This window comes from Amblyomma mixtum, chromosome 2 (assembly GCF_055824585.1).
Source record: "Amblyomma mixtum isolate Tamu chromosome 2, ASM5582458v1, whole genome shotgun sequence".
Taxonomy (NCBI): domain Eukaryota; kingdom Metazoa; phylum Arthropoda; class Arachnida; order Ixodida; family Ixodidae; genus Amblyomma; species Amblyomma mixtum.
This window is the reverse complement of record NC_143013.1, coordinates 111,220,949-111,246,904: the sequence shown is the minus strand read 5'-3', so window position 1 is coordinate 111,246,904 and position 25,956 is coordinate 111,220,949. Positions and strand designations below refer to the sequence as shown.

Sequence of the window (25,956 nt, the reverse complement as noted above, 5' to 3'; positions counted from 1 at the left end):
AAATACAAACTGCCGTTGGGTGATCAGAGGATATATGATTGTTATTGTGAAAATCTTACATTATATGAAAAAATTACGTTCATAAACGGTTTTTTGCTCAAAAATGCTTTCATTCGCAATTGCTCGATGTGAAAAATTGCCTAATGCTACTACAAATATTTCAGATGACGTTGCTCTGTCTTTTGTGTTCATAATACTAAACTGTTAATTTAACTTAGAAGTAGAAAAAATAATAAGTAGAAGACAACTATGCGCTATTGTGCTCTAAAGGTCTGAGAGTTTCAAGGTGTGAGCATAAAAGAATATTCGACACTCCATGAAAATTTCTTATCGAATGCGCATATCGAAGCACTTACAACGGACGCCTCTTGCGTATTAGTCATTTTAAATAGACTCAGGAGTTATCTTCCAGCTTCTCTAAAACGACGGGTATACAACTGTTTTATACATTGACGCCTTCTCTATTGCCGACTAGCGTGGCTAACCATTACGAAAGCAAGTTTAGTTTCTCTACTGTCAATACAAAAAAGAGCAATATGGGCTGCCCGATAAATGTGCGCCCCACTTTAAATCGAATGTAATACTCGAAGTACCTGAACTTCATAAATACAATGCCTTGAAGGTTATCGCAAATACCGTCCGATAAAACTACTTTTAAAAAATTGAAGTAAAAAGAGGAGTGCATATAAATTAAGAAGGAATATGGTAACCAAGTCCCGAGACCTCTCTTACTACATATTTTAGTGATTAAGCTATCAGATACCTGATTTAATAACCTGCTATCCACTTATTCAGGACTTATTAAGCAAAGCTTGCACACTAAATCAAGGTAAGAAAATATAGAAGTTATTTTCCTGAGCGGAAGATTAGCGTAAAATTTTTGCAGAAGTACTTGCTGTTGGGCTAGATGGTTAGCGCTTTAGAAAAAGATTAGCGCTTTAGAAAAACACACAATTTGTTTTCAAGTAACAGGTTCAGTCTCATGTATATGTATCTATATCAAATAGGTTTTTTAACCATGAATTGTTAGTAGAATTGTATACCTATTATTGTTTTCTGTTCCTGCAGCGAGTTTTGTCCTGTAAAAAAAAAAGAAACGAAAAAAATACGTGTTTTCTCTACTTTTACCTGCTTCTAAAACGATATCATGCAGTTTTGACCACTGGGAGTCGGCCGGTGTTTGCTCCTGGGTGGCGTGACTTCGTCAAGCAGTCTTCTGGCTTTAGTCACATCCTCAAAGACATTAGTTTTGTATCATTGTCTTGAATAAATAAAAAAAAAAGTTTTTTAGTGAAGGTTTGCATGGATTCATAAAAATGCAGCTGCTCAAAATGTCTATTCCATACAAATAAAATTTTACTGCAGCGAGAGCCACCGCGTATATCATGAGAATAACTGGTGCTGATAGCCATTCCTGAAAGAGTGGGCAAGACAGCGAAGCGATTCTTCTAGCAAATGTGTTAGCTGTAAACGGATTCATCTCTTACTGCAAATCTCCACTTGTTTCAATCAATATTAATTCCAGCTGCTTTGGATAAAAGAAAACAAACACATCGCAGCTATGGTGCCACTTCAAGTTTTTTCACCTTTTGGACGTTGAACTGAATAGCAATATAAGGTGTGTAGTCCACTAGAACTTTTTCTTAAATCTAAAGTAGAGGGCGCTTGCGTTACATGGCTGTCAGCGCACCTATTGTAAGGCTTATTTCAGCGCTTCAAACTTCTGTAGATACCGTATGCGAAAGGCAAAATATTTTGCAACTTCTGCGAAAATCGATTAAATTTCTGGCCTTTGATGCGTGCAAAACACAAACAGGACATATCAAAAAAGGCAACACGACGTGTTCTTCCAGGAAAGAACAGGCGCTACCAATAGAGATTGGTTTGTAAGGTCCCGAAATCTACTTATACTACCATTACAAAGCAGGCGGATTCTAGATTAAGAGAATGAAACACGATGTAACAAAGATAACTCAACACAGGCTTGTTTTTACTAACGTTGTATTTATTTAGAAAAAGAAAATTAAAGTAAATAAGCAAGTCGCCTCAGTTGCCTCAGAGTTCGCGATAACATTAGCTGCGCCTGAGGAGGAGGGGAAAAGGCATAACAGAAAAGCAGCTAAGAATGAACAGGGCTGACATTGGAAGGAGGGGCTGAAATAATTATTCAAAATGTGTAAAGATTGTTGACGTCAGTGCAATGCGCGATATGCATATAGTGCCAGTTAGGCTGTTTGAGTACTATTCAAAGGTCACAGTTGCGGTTGAGGACACTTCAAATAATGAGATTAGCACCAAAAGTTTCTACACTAGCGGCAGGCACATTTTGTTTATGTGCGAAAAAAGCAATGCCCTTCAATGTTTTTTCGTATTCGTGCAAGCCATGCTGTCCACCACTTTTTTTCACCACACGCACACACAGTAAGGTAAACGACGCCTTAATGCCACATCACGAACGCGATTGATAAGAAAGTGTAGGCCTCTGTGCTTTGTTGTTGCCGTTCTTAGCGAAACCACCAAGAGTTGCACGAATCTCTGCATTTCAGGCTGCCGATAGTAGTCACAAGGGCGTCTACTAATAATGAGTATTCCTTCGCTTGGAGCGTCCGGGGCCGCAAAGTCACCCTGAGAGCTTGATACTCAGGCCATCAGCAAGATACGAACACCCTTACTTCTACCGGTACAATTGCATGCGGCAAGTGAGCACCGCCACGCGGCAATAGAGGCTGCTGCCCCCGCTCTAGACGGTTTGTCACAGCGGTGCTGCCAGTGTGTAGGTTTCATAGGAGAAGACCTCCCTGCTCTCCGCTATTTATCTTCGTGTTCGCGGATAACTCGAGTGATGTAAATTGCTAATACTATTAACTACTGCTTATTATAATACTGCAGTAAAATTAAATACGGCTTATCAAGAACCTGAAAAATCCACCACTTTAATTTTTAAAATGAATTGGCTTTAAACAGACACTGTAAGAGCGTGTTGTTTAGTTGACGGTTGTTACCACCGCTTAAACTAGGATGAGGCTACATTCGGTAGTAAACAATCAGTAGTAATGAGTTAACTGATTGTTCAGTCACTTGTGGTTATTGGTGACGTTATTTGTTGAAGAAGGCACGGCAGTTACAATACTAGTGCAACCCTAACAATACGCTACACGACAATTAATGTCATACCACCAAAAATCATGGTTTCACTTCCTTTAGTCCTATTGACATTACGCTTCCAAGTCGTTGATTTCGTGCATGGAGTGAGCTCGTGATGGGAGTTCGACGAGCACATCTCTCGCTCATTTAAACAGATCGTTTGCGAAAATGTGACGGAGATGATGCCGAAGGCTCGCTCCACGGCAATCGTCTCCAGACGTCCTCTAGCGTTGATGCTTGGAAGAGCGCCTCCTTGAGTACACGCAGACGGAGCGGCTGTCAGTCGTGAGTACAGGTGACCTCCCACGGCTTGCTGACCAGGTATACGTGCAAGGACGAGAAGCGAGTCCCTGGAGCCGCCAGCTCTTTCTCAAGGCACTTGGGTGGACGGTGCAGGTACGTCTGCAGAGGACGTCAAAAGGGAAGAAATGAACTAAGGGAAGCTTAAAACAACTGAGTACAATTTTTGTTGTGTGCAGAAATTGATTTTTTGCCTCTTTGTGGCTAGTTTTATGGACCTTCAGCAATAAAGGATGCAAGGATGCATACAACTAGATTCAAACTGCTGACGTCATGACAGAAAGAACTTCGTGATCATCGCTAGTAAGTGGCACCGCTGTCTAGCCTTAGAGATCCCCGTTGCAAATATTGGTTTTGACATTATCGTACTTTGCTTGTGGAAACGACTGGCAGCGGCGGTACCTGCATTTAATTTTGTTTTTTCGACTTCATAAAAGTTCTGTCTTTAATTTTAGCTGGCTGATTTATCACTGGGACACAGTAATCAATCAATAGAGACCTATTTCAATTCATCTTTAGTGTTCCTTTAACTCTCCGTCAAGTTTTGCTGAATGCCTTGGACAATTACGAGTTGCACTGTTTGAATACTAAGCGCAAGGACTGTGCATGCACCACTTCTGAACACAGCTTGCACCGTTAGTTCAGCGTGCGTCCTACCTCCGCCCTCCTGTCGTATTTGGCAGTAACATCTGCCATCTGCCGTCTCACGTGCTATTTGGGGATAGTTCTGCGAAATGCAATGGCAGCCCGTTTTTGAAGACCATATCTTGTACAAGATCTCTGGAATTTACGACCATTTCGATGCTCGATTTCGCATTGCATTGACTCAGCATCTTTAGCGTTTGGCTGCTAAGTGCTAATTCACGGCTTCACATCGCAGCTGCGGCGGTCGCATGACAATTAAGACAAAATAAGAGAGTGCTCGTGATCTGAAGTTTTGGCGCTACTTATTGAAGCTTAAATAGCCGAAACCGATCTCTAATCTCGCACTGCGACATGCCTCAGAGCCGGCTGTGTTGCTTCCGCTGATAAAAACTCATAAGTCAAGAAAAACTACTCGATTAATGAGTCCTTCAACCATGTTCTGTGCAGCCTGTGGAACGCAACTACCGCTTCCAAAATATTTTGAGCGTGTCCTTCACAACAGCTTTGCGCTTCTTTGCTATGCACGAATCTAAGTTTTGCTGCCAGTTTACTGTCAAACACGGCATTGAATTAACATGAATGAATGTGGTTATTCTTGCATTTGACGGTTTACTAGAAATTTCATTCCAATATTGTACGTGCGGCAAACGGGGCGACTGACAATTCCAGGCCGGTTTGCAGCTCCAGAAAAGGGCAAGCTCAGGACTCCGCAGGGACGTGTGACCACTCCGCTAAAGAGCCTGGCTGCTTCTCTGTACATAAGTGTGGGAGCGCCTCTCTCTAGCGAATAAAGCTTACGAAGTTGCAAGCGAAGAGCCGACAGCGGCTATAAAAAGTTGTTAGGCCCCAGAATACCTTTTTTTTTTCCTTCTGCGATGAGGGACTAAAGCTGAGGCGCGGAAAGAACTCTAACGTGCCAGTTCCCGATGCAGAGATAAGACCACAGCACCAGGACTGGGACGTGCGCTAGCGCGCCGCCGAAGCGACGTGACTCAGGAGATAGGCGAACTACGATAGTGTGACTTGAACGCTTCACCCTCCGTTAAAAGCAGACTGTTTTACTGTAGTACGTCTGTCGTCTGCTACAACCCCTCAGAGATGCTGCGAAATGCAGTGTCAGCTGTGCATGCAACCACCACATTCAGCACTATATTGGTAGGGCTGAAGCTACGTTCTGTCGCCGCAGATTCGTACCTGGTATTCTGTTGTCCGAAAACCTCTTAGATAAACAATTGGTGTTGAACTGGTGTGTATGTTTCTGATGCAGGGAAGCAACCCTCGGTGCAGAGGCTTTCCTCAGTTGTGCCCTGCACGCTGCAAGCCTGGCATACCCCACGAGGTCCCGCAGTGTGCAGCCATGCTCTTGGGTGGTCATATAATACGCTTGGAAATATTTAAAGATGCCTATGCGTTACTTCTCGACCTCTAGCTGCCGGGGTGACCAAATGGCAGCGGTTTTAGGTTGGTAAACCGATTTGCAGGATTTGATCTTCGCTGCAGCGCACGTATTTGGATGGAAGTAAAGTAAAAAATAAAACTTCAAGGGCCACTTAATTACTTTACGTCTTGAGGATGCGATACCATCAAATTCGGAAGCCCGCTAAGCCTGCTTTTCCTCCTCCGTCATTGCTGCTTGCCGTATATGCTTAGTCTGTGCAGCCGGTGATACTCCATCTTCGTCAGGGGTCGGCCTCACTGTTTGCGGGGATTTTCCACTATGATAGACACACAATGTTTTGATTCTGTTGAGGAAAACAGCGCAGGAACAGAGACAAGAGAACTTTTTTTGATTCTGGCTCCATTCCAACCTGATATGCGGAGCTGTCTAGACACATCTGCACACAGCAAAGTGCACCTGCCAACTGACGCCGAGACCGCCACCGCCCTCCGCCATGTTTTGTTACATGCGCACTTCCCAACTGCCCACGCATCTGCCAGCACATCAGCCAACTAGACCATGTCACATGGCCTCATGACGTCACACACCCCGTGGTATAATCAGCAATACATCAGCGGATGAAAATTTAGAGGGCGAATCAGATGAAGAAGTGTACAGGGATACGGCAGCCGCAACTGGCAGAGGACAAGCTAAAATACAGAGACATGGGGAGAGGCCTTTGCACTGCAATGGCCGTAGTGAGGCTTATGATGACGATGACATCCTACGTCACCAGACACCACCGGGTTTTCTTTTTCTCGAATGAGGCTTGTAATGTGATCGGATTAAACCGTCCATATGTTAAGTTCTATCTCTATCAGTGCACATCAACGAGCGCCAGGTCTTAAAAGTTAATTCGAAGGCATGCACTACGGCGTCCTTCATCGCACGCGTGAAGCTTCAAGGCATTAAATCAAAAGTACCTCTTCAATAGCACGAATAACAGTTTAACGGACGACTACAGGCAATCCCAATGTCTTTGAGGAAACAGCTACCTTGAATTATAAATCAGTTATGTTAATTTCAGAGCACACTTTCCCCCCTTTAAACCTCTCCGTAGCTGGAGCGTTTTAAAAAGAGGTGGTTTCATTCGCTCTAAGGCGCCTGTGACAAAACCGGGAACCATCATTACACCCTTGAGAGAGAGAGGGCTAACGCCACTGCAGTAGCTTACTTTAAAGTTTTGCACCTGGTGCTGCTAGCGCTGGATTGCCTTTCGTCAAGCCGCTGAGAGAAACGTCCAGAATAACCCCTCTTCTTCGTTATGATGGCGTGTGAAAAAAAATTCTATATTCTAGGCACTTGACCTGCGCCTATTGTGTGTAGGATGCCCTCTTGGGAATGTTTATTTATTTATTTTATTTATTGAATACTGCGGACATGCTGTATGTCCAAGCAGGAGAGGGAAATACATACAGGAGGGAAAAGCAAAACAGGTGCGATAGTAAAAAACGATATAAATACAACAAAACAAGCAACGCAAAAGTACAATTGAGAACGCGGCTACTGCACAGCTACTAAACCAGCAGTGAAAATCAAGAATGATTACAAAACAACGGAGATTTCTCCGGTAGAGCATTCCATTGAGAAACTGTTCTCGGAAAAAAAGAAAACTTGTAGGCATCTGTGCGTGCAAAAATAGGTTTCAGGCTAAGGGCATGCTTATGGCGCGAGGCTCGTGTGGAATCATTAACGATGTAATTTTCAGGTCGGATACCAAGTCGAGAAAAGTATAATGAATGAAGGAAGTTGAGACGGGCTTTCTTCCTTCTATCTGCCAGTGGTTCTAAGTCTGCGAGTTTCACCATGGCGGAAGGAGAGTCTAGGCGCCTGTAACGGTTATAAATTAATCGTGCCGCAAGACGTTGCATTCTTTCTAGTTTTTGGATGTCATCTACCGTGTAGGGGTCCCATACAATGCAGGCATATTCGAGACTGGGCCTTACAATAGATTTATATGCTTTCAGTCTTAGGGCACTAGGGCAACCGCTCATCCGAAGCTTCAGAAATCCTAGCTTTTTGCGGGTGGAGGAGCATATATTTTCGATGTGTTTCGTCCATTTGAGCCGTGACGTTATTGTGACACCTAGATACTTATATTCTTTTACAGCTCTGATTGCAATGTTATAAAACTACTCACGCCAATATTTTCCTTGATGACCCGCTCGAACCTTCCCGACGACGGAGGCGCCAGGGAGTGGAGGAAGCCGAAAGAGACGATCTCTCCGCGGAAGAAGGTCACGTAAACCGGGAACAGATGCTCGCACGACATGTCCTCGGTGATGTTCCAGAAGTAGTGCCGACCTGCGGACACCAGGGAGCCACACGCATGACACACTCCCTCTTTCCATCGGCCAAAGTATGTATCATATATTGTTCAGCGCTGAGTGTCAGAAGCCAGCAAAGGAACCAAGAAAAAAGGGATGCTGAATGCCGTTATCTGACGTGACTCTTTGCTTAAGACATGACAGGGCTAAGCGCTATGATGAATAAATAAAGTTCAACTATTAAATGCTAATAGAGGTATATCTACCCTATTGTTTTTTTACCCATGCAAAGAAATGGTGGACACCATTGTTCAAATTATCTACAATCCATAGGCTGACCTGCTCAACTTTGTTTATAGTTTCGACCAATAAATATCTCTATTTAGACGTTGGCTTTTCCTATACTTCTGGTGGAGGCATGTCTCAATCGCTGCATCAGAGACTCGCCGTTTAAACCGGCGTGCGTGCCGCAGCTTTGTTTATTGGGCTGGAAAATGATATTATGAGGGTTGGAGCAAGATATAAACAGCGAACTAAAAATATTGTTCAGCAGCCATAATTACATTTATTATGGCTGTAAATGCTATCTATAAAAAAAGCTCCTTTAAATGCACTGATTCCATCCGTACCTGTACGGCCACCTGGCTTCACTGCTGAAATGGCAGGCTGAAAAGATACTCACTACGCCATACTCATATTGACCACCCATCGACTGTCGTAAAGCACGGGTCAATATGGACTTCGATTTCTACAATCATGGTTGTCGGTTAAGCTCCGCCGGGAGAAATATTGCGTTTAGAGCGCGAGAACTCTTGGCTTCAAACCGCGCGGCTGTTTGGAGCCGGCACTTCTTGCCACATCTTTTCATACAGAGATAAGCAGTAAGCCTGCCGAGCATCTCTGTAGTAACAGTTCTGAAAGGTGTCTTTCGGTGACTAATTCAGCCATCGGCATCCAATTGACTTCTTCCACGCCACGCTCACCCATTCCAGGGTAGCAGGCCTCTCGCACCCACAGGCTGTTACGCAGGTCGTCGTCGTAACGCGGTGCCGACACCAGGCGGCTCAGAGCCTCGGACTCCCGCTGCAGGTACACGTTTGAGCCGACGCCCTCCTCTTCCAGCTCACGCAGGCTGCGGCCACGCATGCAGATGAGCTCTGCAATGGTGACGTCACAAGAGAAAGCCCATGATTTGACAGGGTACACACCGCTAGGGCTTCGACATCCAAGAACTCTAAGGTAGCGCTTCGCGGCTGCTCCAGAGTTCGTTGACATAAATAAACTTTGTCTTAAGGCCTACAGCATTCATGCATTTTGGTTGGATATTGAGCCGATATCTATCATACTTTGAACTAAGGTACTCGTTAGCATAAGCTTAAGGATCGCGAACATTGCTGCTTCAATAATTATTCAGGGTAGCACTTCAGAGAAACAGCAATTTCATTTTTTTTTTGCAAAGAACGCCACAAGCGAACAGGTATTTCCTTTTTGGGCGAGCCTCTCACCAAGGCGAAGAATTCGACACCGTGATAGTTCTGAGATCCCGCTTCAATGGAGGTAGTTCTTGGTGCATTTACTGTAGTTACCATGAAAGTTGTTAACGGTATAATATATATTTCTGCGTCATTTTAATGTACTTTAATGGTGCATCCCACATAATGAACGGCGCAGAGAAAAGGTACAGCCATTAGCTAGTAGCATGCTTCTCCAGCTTTCTTTTTATTTTCTTTGCGTTCTGCCTTTCAAATAACGCACACATATAGGAAAAGAGACGATGGCGCCTCAACAAGAAGAGCAGGTACCATCTTTGTTAGAGGTTTATAGTCCATGGGATTTTCGGCTGGGCTTTGCCGTGTGGCTTCCTGTGCACCGCCATCGTTACAAACTTTTGAAGCTAACAATAACACTGCTCGTCCCGCTTCCGAAGCTTCGTACTTCCAGTGATGCCACAGGTGCCCCACTACGCGTCTTAAAAGCGAACCACCCTAGCCTCTAAGCGGTTCACAATGGCTGCACACAGAATTCTGAGGATGAAAAGCCTGGAGTGTGTGTGGTTGCTAGTGATCTGCTTGAGGTATCATCTGCTAATTAGACAATTTCGAGAGTAATGACTCGTAGGTACTAAGCTCAAGAAATTGCCCTAAGACAACGTGGGTGACAGCACTGTAGAGACTCTAGTCTCACTGCTTCAACTAGAAGATGCTGGTGTCTCACTGACAGTCCTGAGCTGGCAAATATTTTGATCTATACCGAAACTCGACGGGCACGTGAATGCTGGACATATGTTTAGTGTTCATTCGCAGGCACAAAAATAATGACAAGGACACACTCTTTCTCCACAAATGAATAGAAGAAAACCAATGAATGTGGGAAAGTTATTGAATTTATTAAGGGTAAAAGCGTAGCGCAAAAAAGACGAGGACTCAGAAAGACAGAAACACACGGCGCTACTTCTGAGTCCTCGACACTCTTTCTGAGTCCTCGTCGTTTTGCGCTACGCTTTTACCCTTGCAATATGAACCAAAGGGCACAAGCATCTACCCTTCTCAATTTTTGCCGGAAACGTCATGAATGTTGGATAATAAAGAATACGTGAATAAAACTGCGCCTGAGGCTTGATGTAGCATGTTATTCTTATGGCGAACGATGAGCGCAAACACAAGATCATCCTCGAAGAAGAGAGAATCACACGCATCGGCGCTACTGTCCTTGTGCTTCTTTCTTCCTCGAGGATTGTCAGGTGTTTGCGCTCATCGATCACAAAGAAGTCTGTGTTACACGCAGTGTACGAAGAAATATGTTTTGGTTGTTATAAGAAATTTCGCACTAGTGACTGCTTGCAGGCAACTGAAGCACGAATGAAGTGAAGTGGTGCAGCTCACCAGGCGGGATGAAGTAGACTGTCAGGAACTTGATGTCTCTACCGTCCACAATGTCCGTCAGGTAGCCCGTACGGGGGTGCATCCGAGAATTCTCCACGTGGAACTGGAGAAGAGACGGCGGCATGTAATGTTCACTTAAGTTCTCTAGCTAACCGTACGCGTCATCGATATCGGAATTGCGGTACTGACCTCCAGTCTTATAACGTCAGCTTCGAATACTCGCGCAAAGTTATGTGAGTTGAATGGGCAACAATATTTCCAGAATATCAGCACAGCTGTAGGCTTATAGTAAGACAAAAAAAAACACAGCAACGCCCAGGCAACCACTCAGCGTACATTTATCGATACCATAAGGAACATTGCAGCAACTTCTTCGTGTGTCTCGCTTCCGCTGCGGCCTCCAGCTTCGTGTGTCGCTGCTCCTCTGCTTCGCGCTTCGTGCGTTTGGTTTGAGCCCTGCACCGCCGCAGCGCGAGGTCTAGATGGCGCTCCGTCACATAAGCCAGCCTCCTTCACATACGCTGTGGGAACACTGTGTCGAGCTTGAGGCTTTGCTGTTAGGTCACGTTCATGTACAGCAGGATTCTGACGAGACCATCGCTTCCTTTCAGCGGCCGTCGCATTCTTTTTCTTTGGTATCAGTGGCTCCGAGCGGCTCTGAGTGACCCCGAGCAGTTCGGAGCGGCTCTAAGCGGCTCAGAGTGCACTGAAGAGGGCTCCGAGACACTCCGGCTTTTTAATTAACGGTAATTACTTATGACTTCATACGCATTGATATGGTACAATTTTATAATCTGCATATTCTAGACATATTATTTTACGCCATTGAGCTGTTAATTCGTCATAATTTTTCAAAATCTATGGTGGTCTGACATTGAACGGGCTTCGAGCTTGCTGTTTCTAGTTTGCGATGTCTGGTGAAGCCTTTGTGCTGCGCATAAAATTGTGTTTGCATAGGCTGAAGGCTTACGGTCACCTGAAATACATGCTGATATGATGAAAGGTAGACGAAATTTGAACTAAATATTCCTGTAAACGAGCGCAGATCGTTAAAAGCAACAGCGCTTTATTTAGAAAGAAACGTCTGCAGTAAAGTTGGAAGGGGTTCAGAAGATAATCAGAAAAACTCGAAGGAGGTTTATTGGTGTATTTTTTTTTCAAGGCAACATTCTCTTCAAAAGGTAATGTTTTGCCCTGTGTACGGCGTATGAATGCTTCAGTCGCTTATCCGCAAAACACTTGATATGACTTAAAAATGAAAATAATTGCCATCATCAATAAGAAAATCTACAACGGTTCTCGTGTGTACTTAGAGGGGAGTTTATTTATTTCAAAGCACAGCAGGCAGCAGTGCTGCCAAAACAGTAAAGGGTTTTATCAAGTGCAGTGACAATAAATTGGTAGACATTTCTATAGGTAGAATCAACAACCGATGCTGGCAGACAGCTGCACTCTAATTCTGAGCTGAAAAAAAAAGACCTCTGGAATATCTTCGTCCGTGAAAAGTGTGGGGCGATTCACATTCATATTATTGGTTCCCGATGACTCGTGCTGTGCAGGGCAAACATTGGTTTTGCGCTGTAAAGCAATTCTCTTCTGATAGATAAGATAAATCAGTTTCAGTCTCGCAATGCTGCGGCGTATACAGGGTGTTTGTATATTCAGTCGCTGCAGCATATCGCCAAGAGATGAAGAAGATCGGCAGTCTGATTAAATAAATTAGCAGGAAGTCACTGAATTAGTTCTGCTTGTGCAATATATTTGCATAGTGTGGGTCCCCCACTGCGGAAATGTGCCCTAGGTCTGGGCGAACTACTCTTCTGTATGCCTCCAATTTTCCAAATTCCAGTTTCCTCCAAATTCAAGTGAATCGTTGAATTTTCTATGAATAAAGAACCACTTATTAAATGGTATGCGAATGTTCATGAAATGCTGATCTCATTTCAGGGCGCTTGTGATAATGAGCCATAGATTTCAGAGGCGTTACTGACTGAATACGTTTATTATCAATGCTGTATGTATTTGGTAGTACGTTTTTATTTCGGGTTATTGTCATATAAACTGTTTTATCTAATTTCTATGCCTGCGCAATTAATCTGTACCGAGCCGTTTTCTGAGGCACTGCTCTTGAAACAATTACGTCGATGGCCCCTCCACAGCGCAAAGCTTACATACGCACCCAAATATTGCCAGGTAGTTGCTATTGTCTCAAATACAAAAGTAAACGTTTTGGCATTTCATTTCTCACTACGTTTCTTTTTGCGCTTCCATAATGTTATAAAATTTCAATGCATTTTAAACATCACTAGTCTACTTCGGTCACAGACTGTTGGTTCACATGTGGTATCAAGCGTCTCTGTGCAGTCTGATCATCATATATTAAGTGCCTAAAGGACAGTCAGTAATGTTTCATGCTCTAGGAACAAACAACAGATGAAATAATGAAAAAGAAATAGAACTATTGGTTGAGAATTTCAAAAGGTGAAGGAGACATTTTCAATGTGAGTTGTTGCACGTTCTCATCAAAACAGCAGCCTTCCATCTACACTTGAAATCAATACAATTTTATAACAGCTTCATCGTTTTGTCGACATGCATCCTGGTCCAAGGTTTGAGCCCCGAGTTGCCGTCTCACAGCTGCCTAGAGAGGCGATGGTAACAAATTTGATCCTTCGACACGAAATTTGTTTTCCCAACTGAAAGATTTCAGAAGGATATAAATAGGCTTTAGTTGTGCGAATGCGTTAGGTGGATGTTAATTAGAAAAATTTTCCTTGAAAAAAATATGCGCATGGTGCGAAGACAAAGCGCCGAGCGCTTTGCGCCTATGCTGGACTCACCCCTGACTGTAACCCCGCAATAATTCCGTTCACGTCGTACATGAGCACCACAGAAGGATCACCGTCCTTCATAAATCGGAAGCCATGAAAAGTGCCTGAAACAGAAAGAAACATGAGAGAAAAAGTGCAGAAAGCTTGAAGTATTATAAACAAAAACAAATAAGACACACACAAGGCGCGATAGTAAATTATTAGCCCCCACACTGATAGGAGCACTGGCGCTGTCTTATCAACTTAAAGTAAATATATACAGGAAGCAGGCTTAGCCCCCCGAACCCTCTGCGTCGTGCTGTTTCCTTTTTGAAACTTAACCAACTGGCTTAACTGTACACATCTGAAAGACCTTCTTTTACAAGTGATGTTGACGACACCGTAAGAAGCTAGGTGTCTTTCTGCTGAATTTCAAAGAAATATATATTTTTTTTCACTTTTATGCAATATTAAACTTCCTGCGTCTTCGCGCTAGAAGCTGTCCGAATGCGAGGTGCCTGGTTCCAGAAGTTCGTAGTGCTCTCAAGCTCGCGAACCACAGAGTGTAAGACGACCGCTCTTGCTCTTTCCTTCTGTTTAAAAGCCACGGAGAACTGCCAGTATGTAGCGGATACTAGTCTTCTGACTGTAGTAATAAATACGTGACATGAATTTCCATTCATACCTCTTCCGTCATCACGCTAAAGGTACGTAGTTAACATGATTCAATGCTGAAACATGCTGCCCTAGTGACATCTGGCTTCTGAACTCTGTGTTGACGACATACGGTGGCATTTATACGCAGCAACGAATTCTTTTTAGCGTTTTCGCGGCACTTCAAATATTTCTGGCTCATTATAGATGTAAACATTTATTTATCTTCATATAGTATGAGGCCTGTCCGATGGGTATGCCTGTCGATCATAATACATCTATGCCAATGCGTCCGCGGGCAGTAGCTATCCTTATCGCCTTTTTACCCTAGTAAGCAACGGGAAGCACATAATTGTTCTAAAAAATACTCTGAGATTGTCAGAGTGACGCCGGCGGCTTTATAAATTAATGCACCCTAATAAAGGCACTCAGCAAATAAAAAAAAGGCTGAGCCGTGACGGTAAAACTCATTTCAACTTCAACAGTTGAAAGGCACTGGATCATAGTTTACATACTTGCTTGAAACTAACGTCATCCTTTTATTTTCATTGCACTAAAGTCCTCAGCATGAATTAAAAATCTGTTTTGAATGCCGATGTTTGTTTTCATGTTTCCTGTTTCCATACATGGCGGTGCCTAGCTAAACCTGTTTCCATGCATTCTCTTTTGCAACCTGCTCAACGATGAGGAGCTTTTTGAGGTTCCAAACCTAGAGCTGACTGCCTTATTCGAAACCCTTTTCAATTTCCTGCTTTATCCGAAAACAGTCCTGGTGTGGCATCATCGTTAATTTCTTAGCGTTTAAGTGGTGCGCTTGGAGCAATGTCTATTTCCTTTCGTATCAATAAAAAGGCCTTTCATATAGTTTTTGAAGACAGCCCTACTTTTTCAAATTACCACCCTCAGTTTGGGACGCAGCTATTTAGGGGCCGCCGGCTAACTGCGCAATGCGCATAATCTCTTCGCCTATGCAACTGCTCAATCTGGTTACATAGAGCGCAATAGGTACAGGTGCGGAGAAATGTAAAGGCAGCACGCCATTCCCTCCTAATGCCGCCATGGTGGCTCAGTGGTTACGATGTTCGGCTGCTGACCCGAAAGACGTGGGTTCGATCCCGGCCGTGGCGATCAAATTTCAATGGAGGCGAAATTCTAGAGCGCCGTGTACTGTGCGATGTCAGTGCACGTTAAAGAGCCCCAGGTGGTCCAAATTTCCGCAGCCCTTCACTGCGGCGTCTCTCATGGCCTGAGTAGCTTTGAGATGTTAAACCCCACAAATTAAAACAAACAAACCATTGCCTCGTAATATTTTTCACGCGCTGCCTAACTGAAATTGCCAGTTATATTATGTGCTTGTTGGTGGTGGAACGTTGTGCGCATTCTTAAGGACAAAAAACATCTCATCATTCTTTAAAGCGAAGGTGTGATTGCAGTGAGAAAGAAATGGCGTGCTTCGTTTACTTATGTCCTCGACTGTACATAATACATTATCAGCAAACCACCATTCTAGGCAGCTCAGTGTATCAACTCTGTACACGACCTCCCATTTTGAAACATTTACTGTAAGGTCTCGTTAAGACAACCCCTCCTTGTCAGAGCATTACCTCCTGTTTTCAACGCGGCACCGATCGAACGGAGGTGGAGGTGCCCGCACCGTCTATAACAGGGGCCCCTCGAATGCCACGTGATAAGTTAAAGTGCCTATGGCAGATAGGCTGCAGATTCTCAAAGAGCCTTTCATCGCTTTGCCATTTTCAGCTGTGCTTTTCGGACTGGGTGATGCCTGATCAGATTTTCAGTATCACTTTAGAGAAAGTAAACCCGCTTTTACACCGGCCGACGGACGGTATCATCGTTGCGCTAAAAAAGCCGAAGTTTACAATTCATGTTTCCACCATCTGTTTCCGTCTATATTCGAGCAGGGGCAAGGACAGTTGGGGAGGACACACTTTGTCGGGAATTTACATTACGTAGCACAGCCCGCCACATCTGGAGCACGTTGTCTCTTCCGCAATATTTCCGCTTCATTACGTCCTCTGCCCCAGCAACATTCCGTAGCTGAAGCGCCTTTGACCTACTGTGGGCGCAAAAAATGTGAAATCTCGATTTCTTATGAAAAGAACTCTTCCATGTGTTTCAGGGAAGCCCTGCACTAAATTTTCAAAATTGGGATTTCCAAGAATAAATATGGCTTCAGCGCCACGTTAACACCAGTGCTGACGGAGATCAGAAAACAGGTAAATTCCGTTGCGAGATAAGATGAGTAAATAATTTCTCATAATTAACCTTTTCACTGTTAGAGTTAGGCGCTTGGTTAAAATTTCAGATGTGTCGCTGGCCAATAGTAAATGCGATAACAATTCTTCGAATTTTCGAAATGTGGTGGCCATAGGTGCGACGGTACAATAAATTTTCTACAGTTAGGGCTCGTTTTGAAGACGGTGCCTCTTTCGGGGGCGTGAAGCAGCGCCCTTCAATGTAATATCGGGGACAAAAGGTGTACACTCCACGCGGCGGGAGCCGGAGCAACGGAAAACTGCGTTGCAATGGAGTGCATATTGCAACCGCGCAAAACGACGCAGGACGAAGAGAGGAAAGCACAGGACAAGACGCGTCTTGTCCTGTGCTTTCCTCTCTTCGTCCTGCGTCGTTTTGCGCGATTGCAATATGCACTCCATTATCAACCACCAACTAGCCCGCCTTCACTGGTTACATGTGCGTTGCAACATCATGTACAGGCGGTACCTGCACGGTTGAAAAATCCCTCGCCAGTCTTCGCTCACCTGCGCACTGACTGTTGAGTTGCACGAAGCCCATCTCTTCGGCCTGCTTGGCGGTCAGGGGCATCTGGGCGAACGCACTTGCCTTCCAGTTGCGCATGCCCCACGTTACTGAAAAAGAAAGGCATTTCAAATGTCAACAAGGCACACTATTCAACTTCGCGGGGATGGTAGCGCAACACTGAAAGGGACCAAGTCTGGATTGATGTGCGGTAGCATACCTTAGGTAATGAGCATTCCTTTCTGAGCAGGAACCTGCGCTTGTAATGTGACGGCGCATGAAATAAATCGTTACTGACGAAATTTTCAGAAAGTGTTTGTTATATGCATGCATTAGTAAGCGCACACTCTTTGAATATTAATCTATGTTTAATGTTAATTATCACATGCATCATATTTGGCAGAAATCATGTTCGGTAACCGGTACTATCGTAAAATCATCACGTCTTTAAAATTCCCGCAAAGCAAGCAGTTTACTAAGCTCATTTTTATCCTGCATAAGTTATTATCATTTTGTGTTGGGCAGAACGACAGAAAAAATTTTACTCGTCTCTTAAGAATGCAAAAGCAGATTTTACGAGTCATTAGTGATGTCCCCACTTTTCATTCCAGTGCAGGAATCTCCAAATGCTCCAGATCATTCCTGTAGCCATTATGAATCAATATAAACTCCTGCGAGATTACTTGCTCAGCATTAGGAAAGCACACACGCTATTGCTTCACTAATGGCACTGATAATTATCAGGCAACGCGGCATGTAATGCTAGAAAAACTGACCGTTGGGAAGTATAAAAACGTCGTACAAATTACGGCTTTCAAATGCTTAAAAATTACCTGCGTTGATTGCTAAATGAATACCTGAAAGCAGATATAGATACTTAAAAATTTAATTTCCGGTACCCGAAGCTATGGTTTATTAATTTACTCGTTTTTTTCCAGTACAAAACAAGCACTTCAAAAACAGCCTACTTTATCGGGACAATCTACCGCTGCTGTATTAGAAAAGTGTCTGTGGGCAACTAGCTGTATTGTACTGGGAACCTTTCTCTTGGTGTCAGTTTTATAAGCCCTTTTTTTTCTAACTGTACTGTCTGGTTGATGTCAATTCCAAGGGGACCAAGATTTTTTTCAAGCCGTAATAAATTAGCTTTTCTTCTTGGCCCCTTCACGCAGTGGATGTCCTGTTGTGAGCAACAAATGAATGAATGAATGTTATTATTCCTCCAGCTGTAATGTTGATTTAAAATCTAATATAACCATAAGCGTAAAAATTCAGAATTAAATGTACCAGCGCATTCTTCATGTTTATAAAGAGAAAATACTTCAAAAAATGGCCGCCATTCAGACTCGTTTGTAGTATCGCTGCCTGTAGCGAAAATTGTATCGACCCTTTATCGAACATCTTGTCTCTAGATTCTGTAACTCTGCTTTTTTGATTAGTTCCACGCCTTCGCAGCTGACTACTGAGTAGTCGGTTACCTACTGAGTGATAACAGCTGCGTCAATTAGCTGGTAAAGTATCATGATTTAAGGCGTGACTCAAGAGCGCCTCGAAACGAAAACAATTCGAATAGCTAGCGAGTAAATCGTCGAAACAGGAATCAAATCTAGCACTCTTGACGGTATCAAGACGGCAGCTTCTGTTTACAAGGCAGGGACAGAAAAGAAAAGAAATATGGTGAACTGTGAAGCTTACAATGGTCAGTGGGATTCACCAATTTGCAGGTGTTCGTAAAGGGGAAGAGTAAAATTATGAATGCAGTTCTTGCATACAACTTACTGCATACAACGATATTTTCTGTCGGTTATATTTCGTGTAAAAACGAAATCTTAGGCAATCCTAGGCGGATCCTTTGAAAGCGTTAGCAGCCAAACTTCATTATATCCGAGGTGGTGCACTAAGTTTTCTACTTCCGAGCAAACACAGTAGTTCGTTAGATCCAATGTCCATACTCGAAAGTTAGTTGCATACGAGATAACTCATGAAAATTCGTGATATGCGACATCAACGCACGATAGTTCGTTACATCCGAGGTTGAGGCAGTAGACTTCGCTATATCCGAGGTTGAATACTTAGGTTCAGTATATCTGAGGTTAACACATGACAGATAGTTATATCTGAGGTAGTATACTAAGGTTTACGTTGGGCAAACTGGACTTTGCCTCAACCAGCGCCTTCCGGAGCACAAGAACTCTTTAAAGAAAACAGGCACCCATCTCCCGGACCATTGCCAAGAATGCACTAAGAAGAATAAGCTCGCCTGTTATCCCGCTTATCGGACTGTAAAGTATTGTTGAGAAGCCGCGATCAGATTCAATGGGAACTGGTGGAAGCCTATTACATTAGAAAAAAAGGAGATAACTGGAAAAGTGATTTATCTGGGATACTTCGCCGATCTGAAATGGTTTTCCTAGATAGATTTCTGTAATCGCCTGCCTTTGGATTTCTTTTGGTGTTCTCTGGTACCCACGTGTTTGTGATTCGCACAGGGGCGCTTGGGTAAAGCGAAGGTACCGGGTGTTTCAGCGAACACTTTCAAAAATTCTCATAAGTAGAATTTTCTTGATAAATATATGGCTTTTGCATCATAGCATTACCAATGTTGGCAGACACCAGAAAACCGGTGAATCGTATTAGGTAGTAAGCTGGCTCACTAATTTTTATTAATTAATTTTTTAACTATTACAGTTAGGCGCCTAGTTGCAATTAGATATTTGTAGCTGGTCGTTAGTAATAGCCATATCAGTTTCTAGAATTTCAGAAATACGATTATCCTCGGCGCTGTGGCTCCACGAAATTCGGCTTTTTCGAATAGTTACCTGCACTGGAGGGGATGCTTTGCCAGCATGCTTTCGATAGCGCATGTATTTTTCGCCCGATGCAGCCAAACTTTGTCGAGCCACAGCGGTGAGGGTAATTGCGTTTTCGAAATTCTAAAAACTGATATGGCTATTACTAACGACCGGCTACAAATGTCTAATTGCAACTAGGCGCCTAACTGTAATAGTTAGAAAGTTAATTATTAAAAATTAGTGAACCAGTTTACTACCTAATATTATTCATCGGTTTTCTGGTGTCCACCAACATTGGTAATACTATGCTGCAAAAGCCATATCTTTACCAAGAAAATTCTACTTATGAGAATTTTTGAAAGTGTTCGCTGAAACACCCTGTATATTAACGGTCTACGTTGAATAAAGCCTGTTGATAGTAAGCGCTCGTCCTTGTCTACTTCCATGTCCGTGTCTTTTTTTGCGCCCCTGTGTCCTCCTGAAAAGTTATGAACCAACACGCTCAAATGCAAGCACTTACAAGTACTTCTAGTTAAACCTGAGGTTAACACACAAGATGTCGCTATATCGGAGGTGAAATATTGAGATTTCTTATATCCGAGGTAGTATATTAAGTTCGTACAGGAAGTATACCAAATTCGTAGCACGGTGGGCAGGTTGCGACCTCCACATGATGGATGGTGGGCCACTTACCAGTTTTCGCTTGCGCTGATCCTTTTAATGCTAATGCATTAATAATGTAACTTCTCAGAGAAGAAAAAAAAATGGACGTCACTACGACAGTTGCTCATGCGAAATTTGAGCGCAGCTCTTCACACGTGACCTGCCACCGCTGGCAGGCGGCGTGCTACGTCGCTAGCCACCCTGTGAGATCTTTCCGCTACATCCACCTTCCGCTTGTATATTCCTCCGCTCTCACCGTGGCAGGTGGCGTCTCGCTCCGATTCTGCCTGCCAACACGGCACCTGTCACACACCTGCACAGGCTACCCGTGAAGTGGCGTGTTACGCCGACAGCGCCAACGTTTACGACGCGGAACGCAGGAACAGGCGCCTAAGAGCTGCGCTCTAAAACCGAAGCTAAATGGACGTTTTAGAGAAACGCTGCTCATGCTTTGAAAGTTTCGTCGAAATTTTCACCAGAACCAGGCGTTTGTGCTGGAGGAGAAATGCGACTTTAGATATTGAATTAGCGAGCTACAGTTACCCACAAGGCACACAGGGAACCCAGTGCACATTCGCCAGCAGATATTCAGGCTGGTCACCACTATTGTGACACAGGCGACCACATTTGTTCTAGGCTGGGAGGTGGGCGCTGGAGAGGCCACGTCTACTGAAACCTTTCCCAAATGCGTTCTTTTGTGAGCGTTCTTGCATCGCGCCTTCTTTGTCACCGCGAGCCTATAAGCGGTGGCACCAAACATTCAAGCCACATTGCGCCTTTTTTAAGGCGAAAGCCTTTAATGTCTCATCGTTGTAAGCAGCAGTTGTCGACGGAAATGTCACGCTTTTCAATTGGTCGAAATGGTCGTGACGTCACAGAGCGCGAATTTCAAACGGGGCCAATTGTACTTTGGCTAGTAACCATGCAACCAATTGAAGGGATCGTATAGTGATGCTCCAAGTAAGTTGGTTGGTTGGTTTATGGGGTTTAACGTCCCAAAGCGACTAAAGGCCGTAGTGGGAGGCTCCGGAAATTTCGACCACCTGGGGTTCTTTCACGTGCACTGACATCGCACAGTAGCTCCAAGTAAGTGGTACTGAGCTTAGTTAATTGCTTAATTACCCAATTAGCCTAATTAACTTTTCTAGTCAGGCCGCATAAATAAATAAAACCGAGTAGGAAATTTGTCGAGCTCGGGATTCGAACCCCGGTCTTCGGAGTGCGAGACGAGCATGCTATCCACTCCGCCATGCCAGCTCACGGTTTGGAATGAACAAAGGTGCGTCTAGTGAATACGCTGTCTTCGCTCACTCCCATCCTCCTCCCTTCCCTTCCGGCGAGGTTTAGGTGTCCACCGAGATATGAGAGACAGATACATTTCAATCCCTCAAAAACCAATTTTCCGACGAGCGAGGCGTAGAACCGAATGGGTGATGGTATCTGTGGACTCCCTGGCAGCGTTGCAAGACGCTGTCGCGTTCCACACTCAGAGGCGAAGCTTAACATCTTAACCACACATCAGTGACCGCACTTTAGGTCAAAAAAGTGCCCCCCCCCCCCCCCCCCCCTGAATATTGACTGGTGTCCATCGAGATATGTGACAGTTACTGCGTAATTTCCTTTCCTCACATACAATTTTCATTTTCTTCATTACGGGCCATCTTTGTCTTTCTTCTTTCACTCCCACTTCCTCCCTTCCTCTATCGTGCGGTTCATGTGTCCACGGAGATGACAGAGGATTACTGCGCCATTTCCATTCCTCAAAAAGCGTTGCGTTCAAGGGGCAAGGCATCGCGCCGAACGGGTGGAGGCGTTCCGCGGACTTCCTGGCAGCGCTACAACACGCTGTCGCGTTCCACTCCTAAAGGCGAAGCTTAAGCGTCATTAATTAGCAGTTAATTAGTACTCAGGCATCAATAAGTAATTAACCATTAATTAGTGATTAGTAATCAGCCATCAATTAGTCATCACTTAGTAATTAGTACTCAATTACATGTGACGCCACCAGTGCCACAGAAGCAGTCAAAGTGATATGGAAAACGCTTTCGCCTCTACGCACTTTAGACATTCAAAGTGCCCCATGAATTTTTTGGATTAATAACATGCACTCAATCAACTACTTCCCCTTCTCTCTTACTTAAAACCACATCATCCATATTCTCCTAGTGAGAAAAGCTCAATGCTTTGTCTTTCAATGTTGATGCTTATTCGGCAGCAAAATACATTTTATACGTAGAAAAGTGGTTATAAAAAAGGCACTTTTTTCCTTCCCGCCACTCGAATCATACTCATGACTACGAAACTGAAAAACACCCAATGATTACCATATCAAGTTGAATGGCAGTATAGACTGGCCTCGGCGATCTTCGCAAAAAACTGTCTGGTTAAAAAACCCAAACTGCAGCTAGTTTGCTTCCCAAAAAGGAGAGGGCGATGGCATTATTATATTGCCACGTATCATTGTAGTGTTTGTTCGTTCACGCCCAAGGCTGCAGGAAAGGGCTGTTATCATTTTTGTTTGTGACGCGAGAAGCGACCAGTCTAATCTCGATTGATCGCAGCCATGAAAGGCTGCATCTAGGTTTTTCCAGATTACTGTAGATGATCTTATCCTGCTATCTGGAAGTTTCCTTGCCGGCTTTAAATTGAGCGATGCCGCGAGCGGCGGACATTCGTAGTTCGACGACCGACGAGCACGTTTGTTGCTTACGCTGCCGCCGCAGAGTGATTCAGTTATTTTGCGGGCGCAAGTCAGCCCGAATAAAGAGCTTCGTTTGAAAGTCTTTGTTGCTGTCTTCCTGAACGCTGGACTGCCGTCACCACAACGTGACATCTGGTGGAGGTGCTGGGTAGCCTTCCAGGTACCGGACAACCCCTGCAAGTCGCGATGCCAGCCCTTTGAGTTATTCACCGGAGGAACTGACAGAGGAACTGACTCCAGTCTACCACGCAGCCTCTGGAGCCTCCAGCCATGACTTACGCCGCATCAGTGCGCCGTCCTGCACCTCGACGACGGGACCCAAGCCCCTATCGCCCTTAGCCAGCTGCGGTGGAGCGCCGCCTTTTCGCCCCAACTCGCCCGTCCTACGAGCGTCGCACACGGCCGAGGAAATGCGACGAGTGGAGAACACCCGACCAGTGCCTCCCGCTATGCTTCTACAGCGGCGAAGCCGGTCACATTCTCCGGTACTGCCCATACAGGAGAATGGGCATCCGAGGGTTCTCTTACGGCGCCCCACGACCCCGACCCGGCCAGCGACCAGCCGAAACAGAAGAATTTTTGCGTCGGGAAGAATGCTCATCGCCGAGCCGCCTGAGCGCAAGAACTAAGGTCCTCCATCGACGAAAACACAAGACTATGCCTCAACTGCGACGAGAACTACGACGAGAATTACGACGAGAACTACGACGACGACAACTACGACGACGACAACTACGACGACGACAACTACGACGACGACAACTACGACGACGACAACTACGACGACGACAACTACGACGACGACAACTACGACGACGACGACGACAACTACGACGACGACGACGACGACAACTACGACGACGACACGGCCAGACTTGAAGCTTTTACCGCTGCCCTTACACCTTACTTGGAACGCTAAAGGACTCTAAGTTCTCGAAGCATTCTCCGTGTTTATTTTCATTTTAAAGCATCGAGACGATGCTTCTTTGGAAGGGGGGTAATGCCACGTATCATTGTAGTGTTTGTTCGTTCACGCCCAAGGCTGCAGGAAAGGGCTGTTATCATTTTTGTTTGTGACGCGAGAAGCGACCAGTCTAATCTCGATTGATCGCAGCCATGAAAGGCTGCATCTAGGTTTTTCCAGATTACTGTAGATGATCTTGTCCTGCTATCTGGAAGTTTCCTTGCCGGCTTTAAATTGAGCGATGCCGCGAGCGGCGGACATTCGTAGTTCGACGACCGACGAGCACGTTTGTTGCTTACGCCGCCGCCGAGTGATTCAGTTATTTTGCGGGCGCAAGTCAGCCCAAATAAAGAGCTTCGTTTCCAAGACTGGCTGGTGTCTTCCTGACCACTGGACTGCCGTCACTACAACGTGACAATATTATCTCTCAACATTTTCTAGCCGATGAATAATTCGTTTTAGTGAAAGTAACATGTTTGTTGCTAAAATGCGGTAGTCTACCGATGCAGGCCTACCCCACTTTATCCTCGAAGTAAATTTAATAGCACTTTTATTTGGCGCTAAGCTCGTCATTTTGCTCAGCAGAGCGCAGGCTTAAATGTTCTGGGCTTCATCCCCACGAAAATTCTAGTCGAGCGGAAATTAACTCTGGCTTGAGCATATTCAGCCCAAGAGTAAGACCGCAATTTATGCGTGGTTTCTCAATTAGGACCAAGTATTTCAGAGTTAAAAATTGCAATAACCGCAATGCAACACCGACTTCTCTGTATTTTATTGGAAAAAAACCATTTTCAATCTATCCTGTTTGCACGCCATAACTGCGTGCGCACTCTGTGGTTTAAACCTACAAGGGAGCGTACCGGAAAAAGGAATTCACTCTGGCAGTAGTGCATACTATTAGGGTGACAGAGCCACTTCAAAGTGTAGCCTGACAGTGCAATGTGAACTCAAGCATGCATTATTACCGAGTTCAGATTCTTTCATCTCATCAGTTTTAAACACTCCTCCCACACGCGCACATGCGGTTCAGATCAAGTCCCTACTAATTTGAGTTCCGAGCGCAATCGACGTGCGACTCTGATGCACGATAGCAGTCGATATCGATCGAAAAGTTGACTTTCGAACGGTGAGGTAACACAGCATCCACAAGAATTTACACAAGACATTAAAAATATAGCTATTAAGCAAGTAAGAATAAGCAAAAAATTTTTGGTCTAAAACACTGTGGCTATGACTCAGCTACAGGAGGTTCCATTTTCTAAAGCGCGAAAATCCCCATACTTCCGGCTCGTGCAAGGTAGGTTTTCCGTTCCCCTTGAATCCTCGTTCCCTGATCTTAAGACGTCGCGTCCTGTATGGTTTTCTAACACAATTTTCACAACCAAGCTGCAGTGAACCAGTGAACACAACCAGCTGCACAACCAAGCAACCAAGCTGCAGTGACAGAAAGCTACCTTGAAATTTTGTAGCTTTTATGACATATCAGCATATTTGTTTCGAATTTGGTTTTCGTTTTAGTATTTACTTAGCAGGAGGGTAGGTGCGCTTGACATCATCACAAAAGCTTTATCGCACTGCAGGAACCGGCTTGGAATGGAGCCGGATCGGGCCTGCGGCGATTCAACTGCCCGTATCGCATCGACGGATCTTCACTCAACTCTATCCGAACCTCCTGTATCAGGATTAGAAGCACCCCCATGACAGCTGTATTGAACTTTTTTGGTGCTGAAGCACTTCGCAGATTTATTAAGCTTTATTTATTAAGATTTATTTATTATAATAAATACCGCAAAATGGAAGCTATTCTTCCTTCTAGAGAAAGTATAAGATTCCACGCTAAACTTACCTCTTAGGTCATCCCACTTCATGGCATCTGAAACACAAAGAAAAAAAATTCTACATTACAGGCAAATAA

The 25,956-nt window shown here is 44.4% G+C and overlaps 1 protein-coding gene across 1 annotated transcript; it reads right to left on the bottom strand.

Annotated features, from left to right (window-relative positions):
- Positions 1-3,423: 3,423 nt before the first annotated feature.
- On the bottom strand, positions 3,424-25,909 carry LOC149360575 (uncharacterized). The gene is made up of 7 exons (XM_089569330.1): positions 25,888-25,909; positions 16,924-17,031; positions 13,517-13,611; positions 10,677-10,779; positions 8,778-8,951; positions 7,668-7,831; positions 3,424-3,546 (listed from the first exon to the last, which is right to left on the bottom strand). The coding sequence occupies exons 1-7, from the start codon at positions 25,907-25,909 to the stop codon at positions 3,424-3,426; spliced, it is 789 nt and encodes a 262-aa protein (XP_089425456.1).
- Positions 25,910-25,956: the final 47 nt, after the last annotated feature.

What these genes read in the sequence shown, in the direction of transcription:
- LOC149360575 (XM_089569330.1), bottom strand. Translation starts at nt 25,909, where the DNA reads ATGAAGTGGGATGACCTAAGAG. An exon ending in TTGCGGGGTTACAGTCAGGG is followed by an intron (nt 10,780 to 13,516) that starts GTGAGTCCAGCA and finishes TCTCTTCTCCAG; the next exon opens with TTCCACGTGGAGAATTCTCG. An exon ending in TCATCAAGGAAAATATTGGC is followed by an intron (nt 3,547 to 7,667) that starts GTGAGTAGTTTT and finishes CGTCCTCTGCAG; the next exon opens with ACGTACCTGCACCGTCCACC.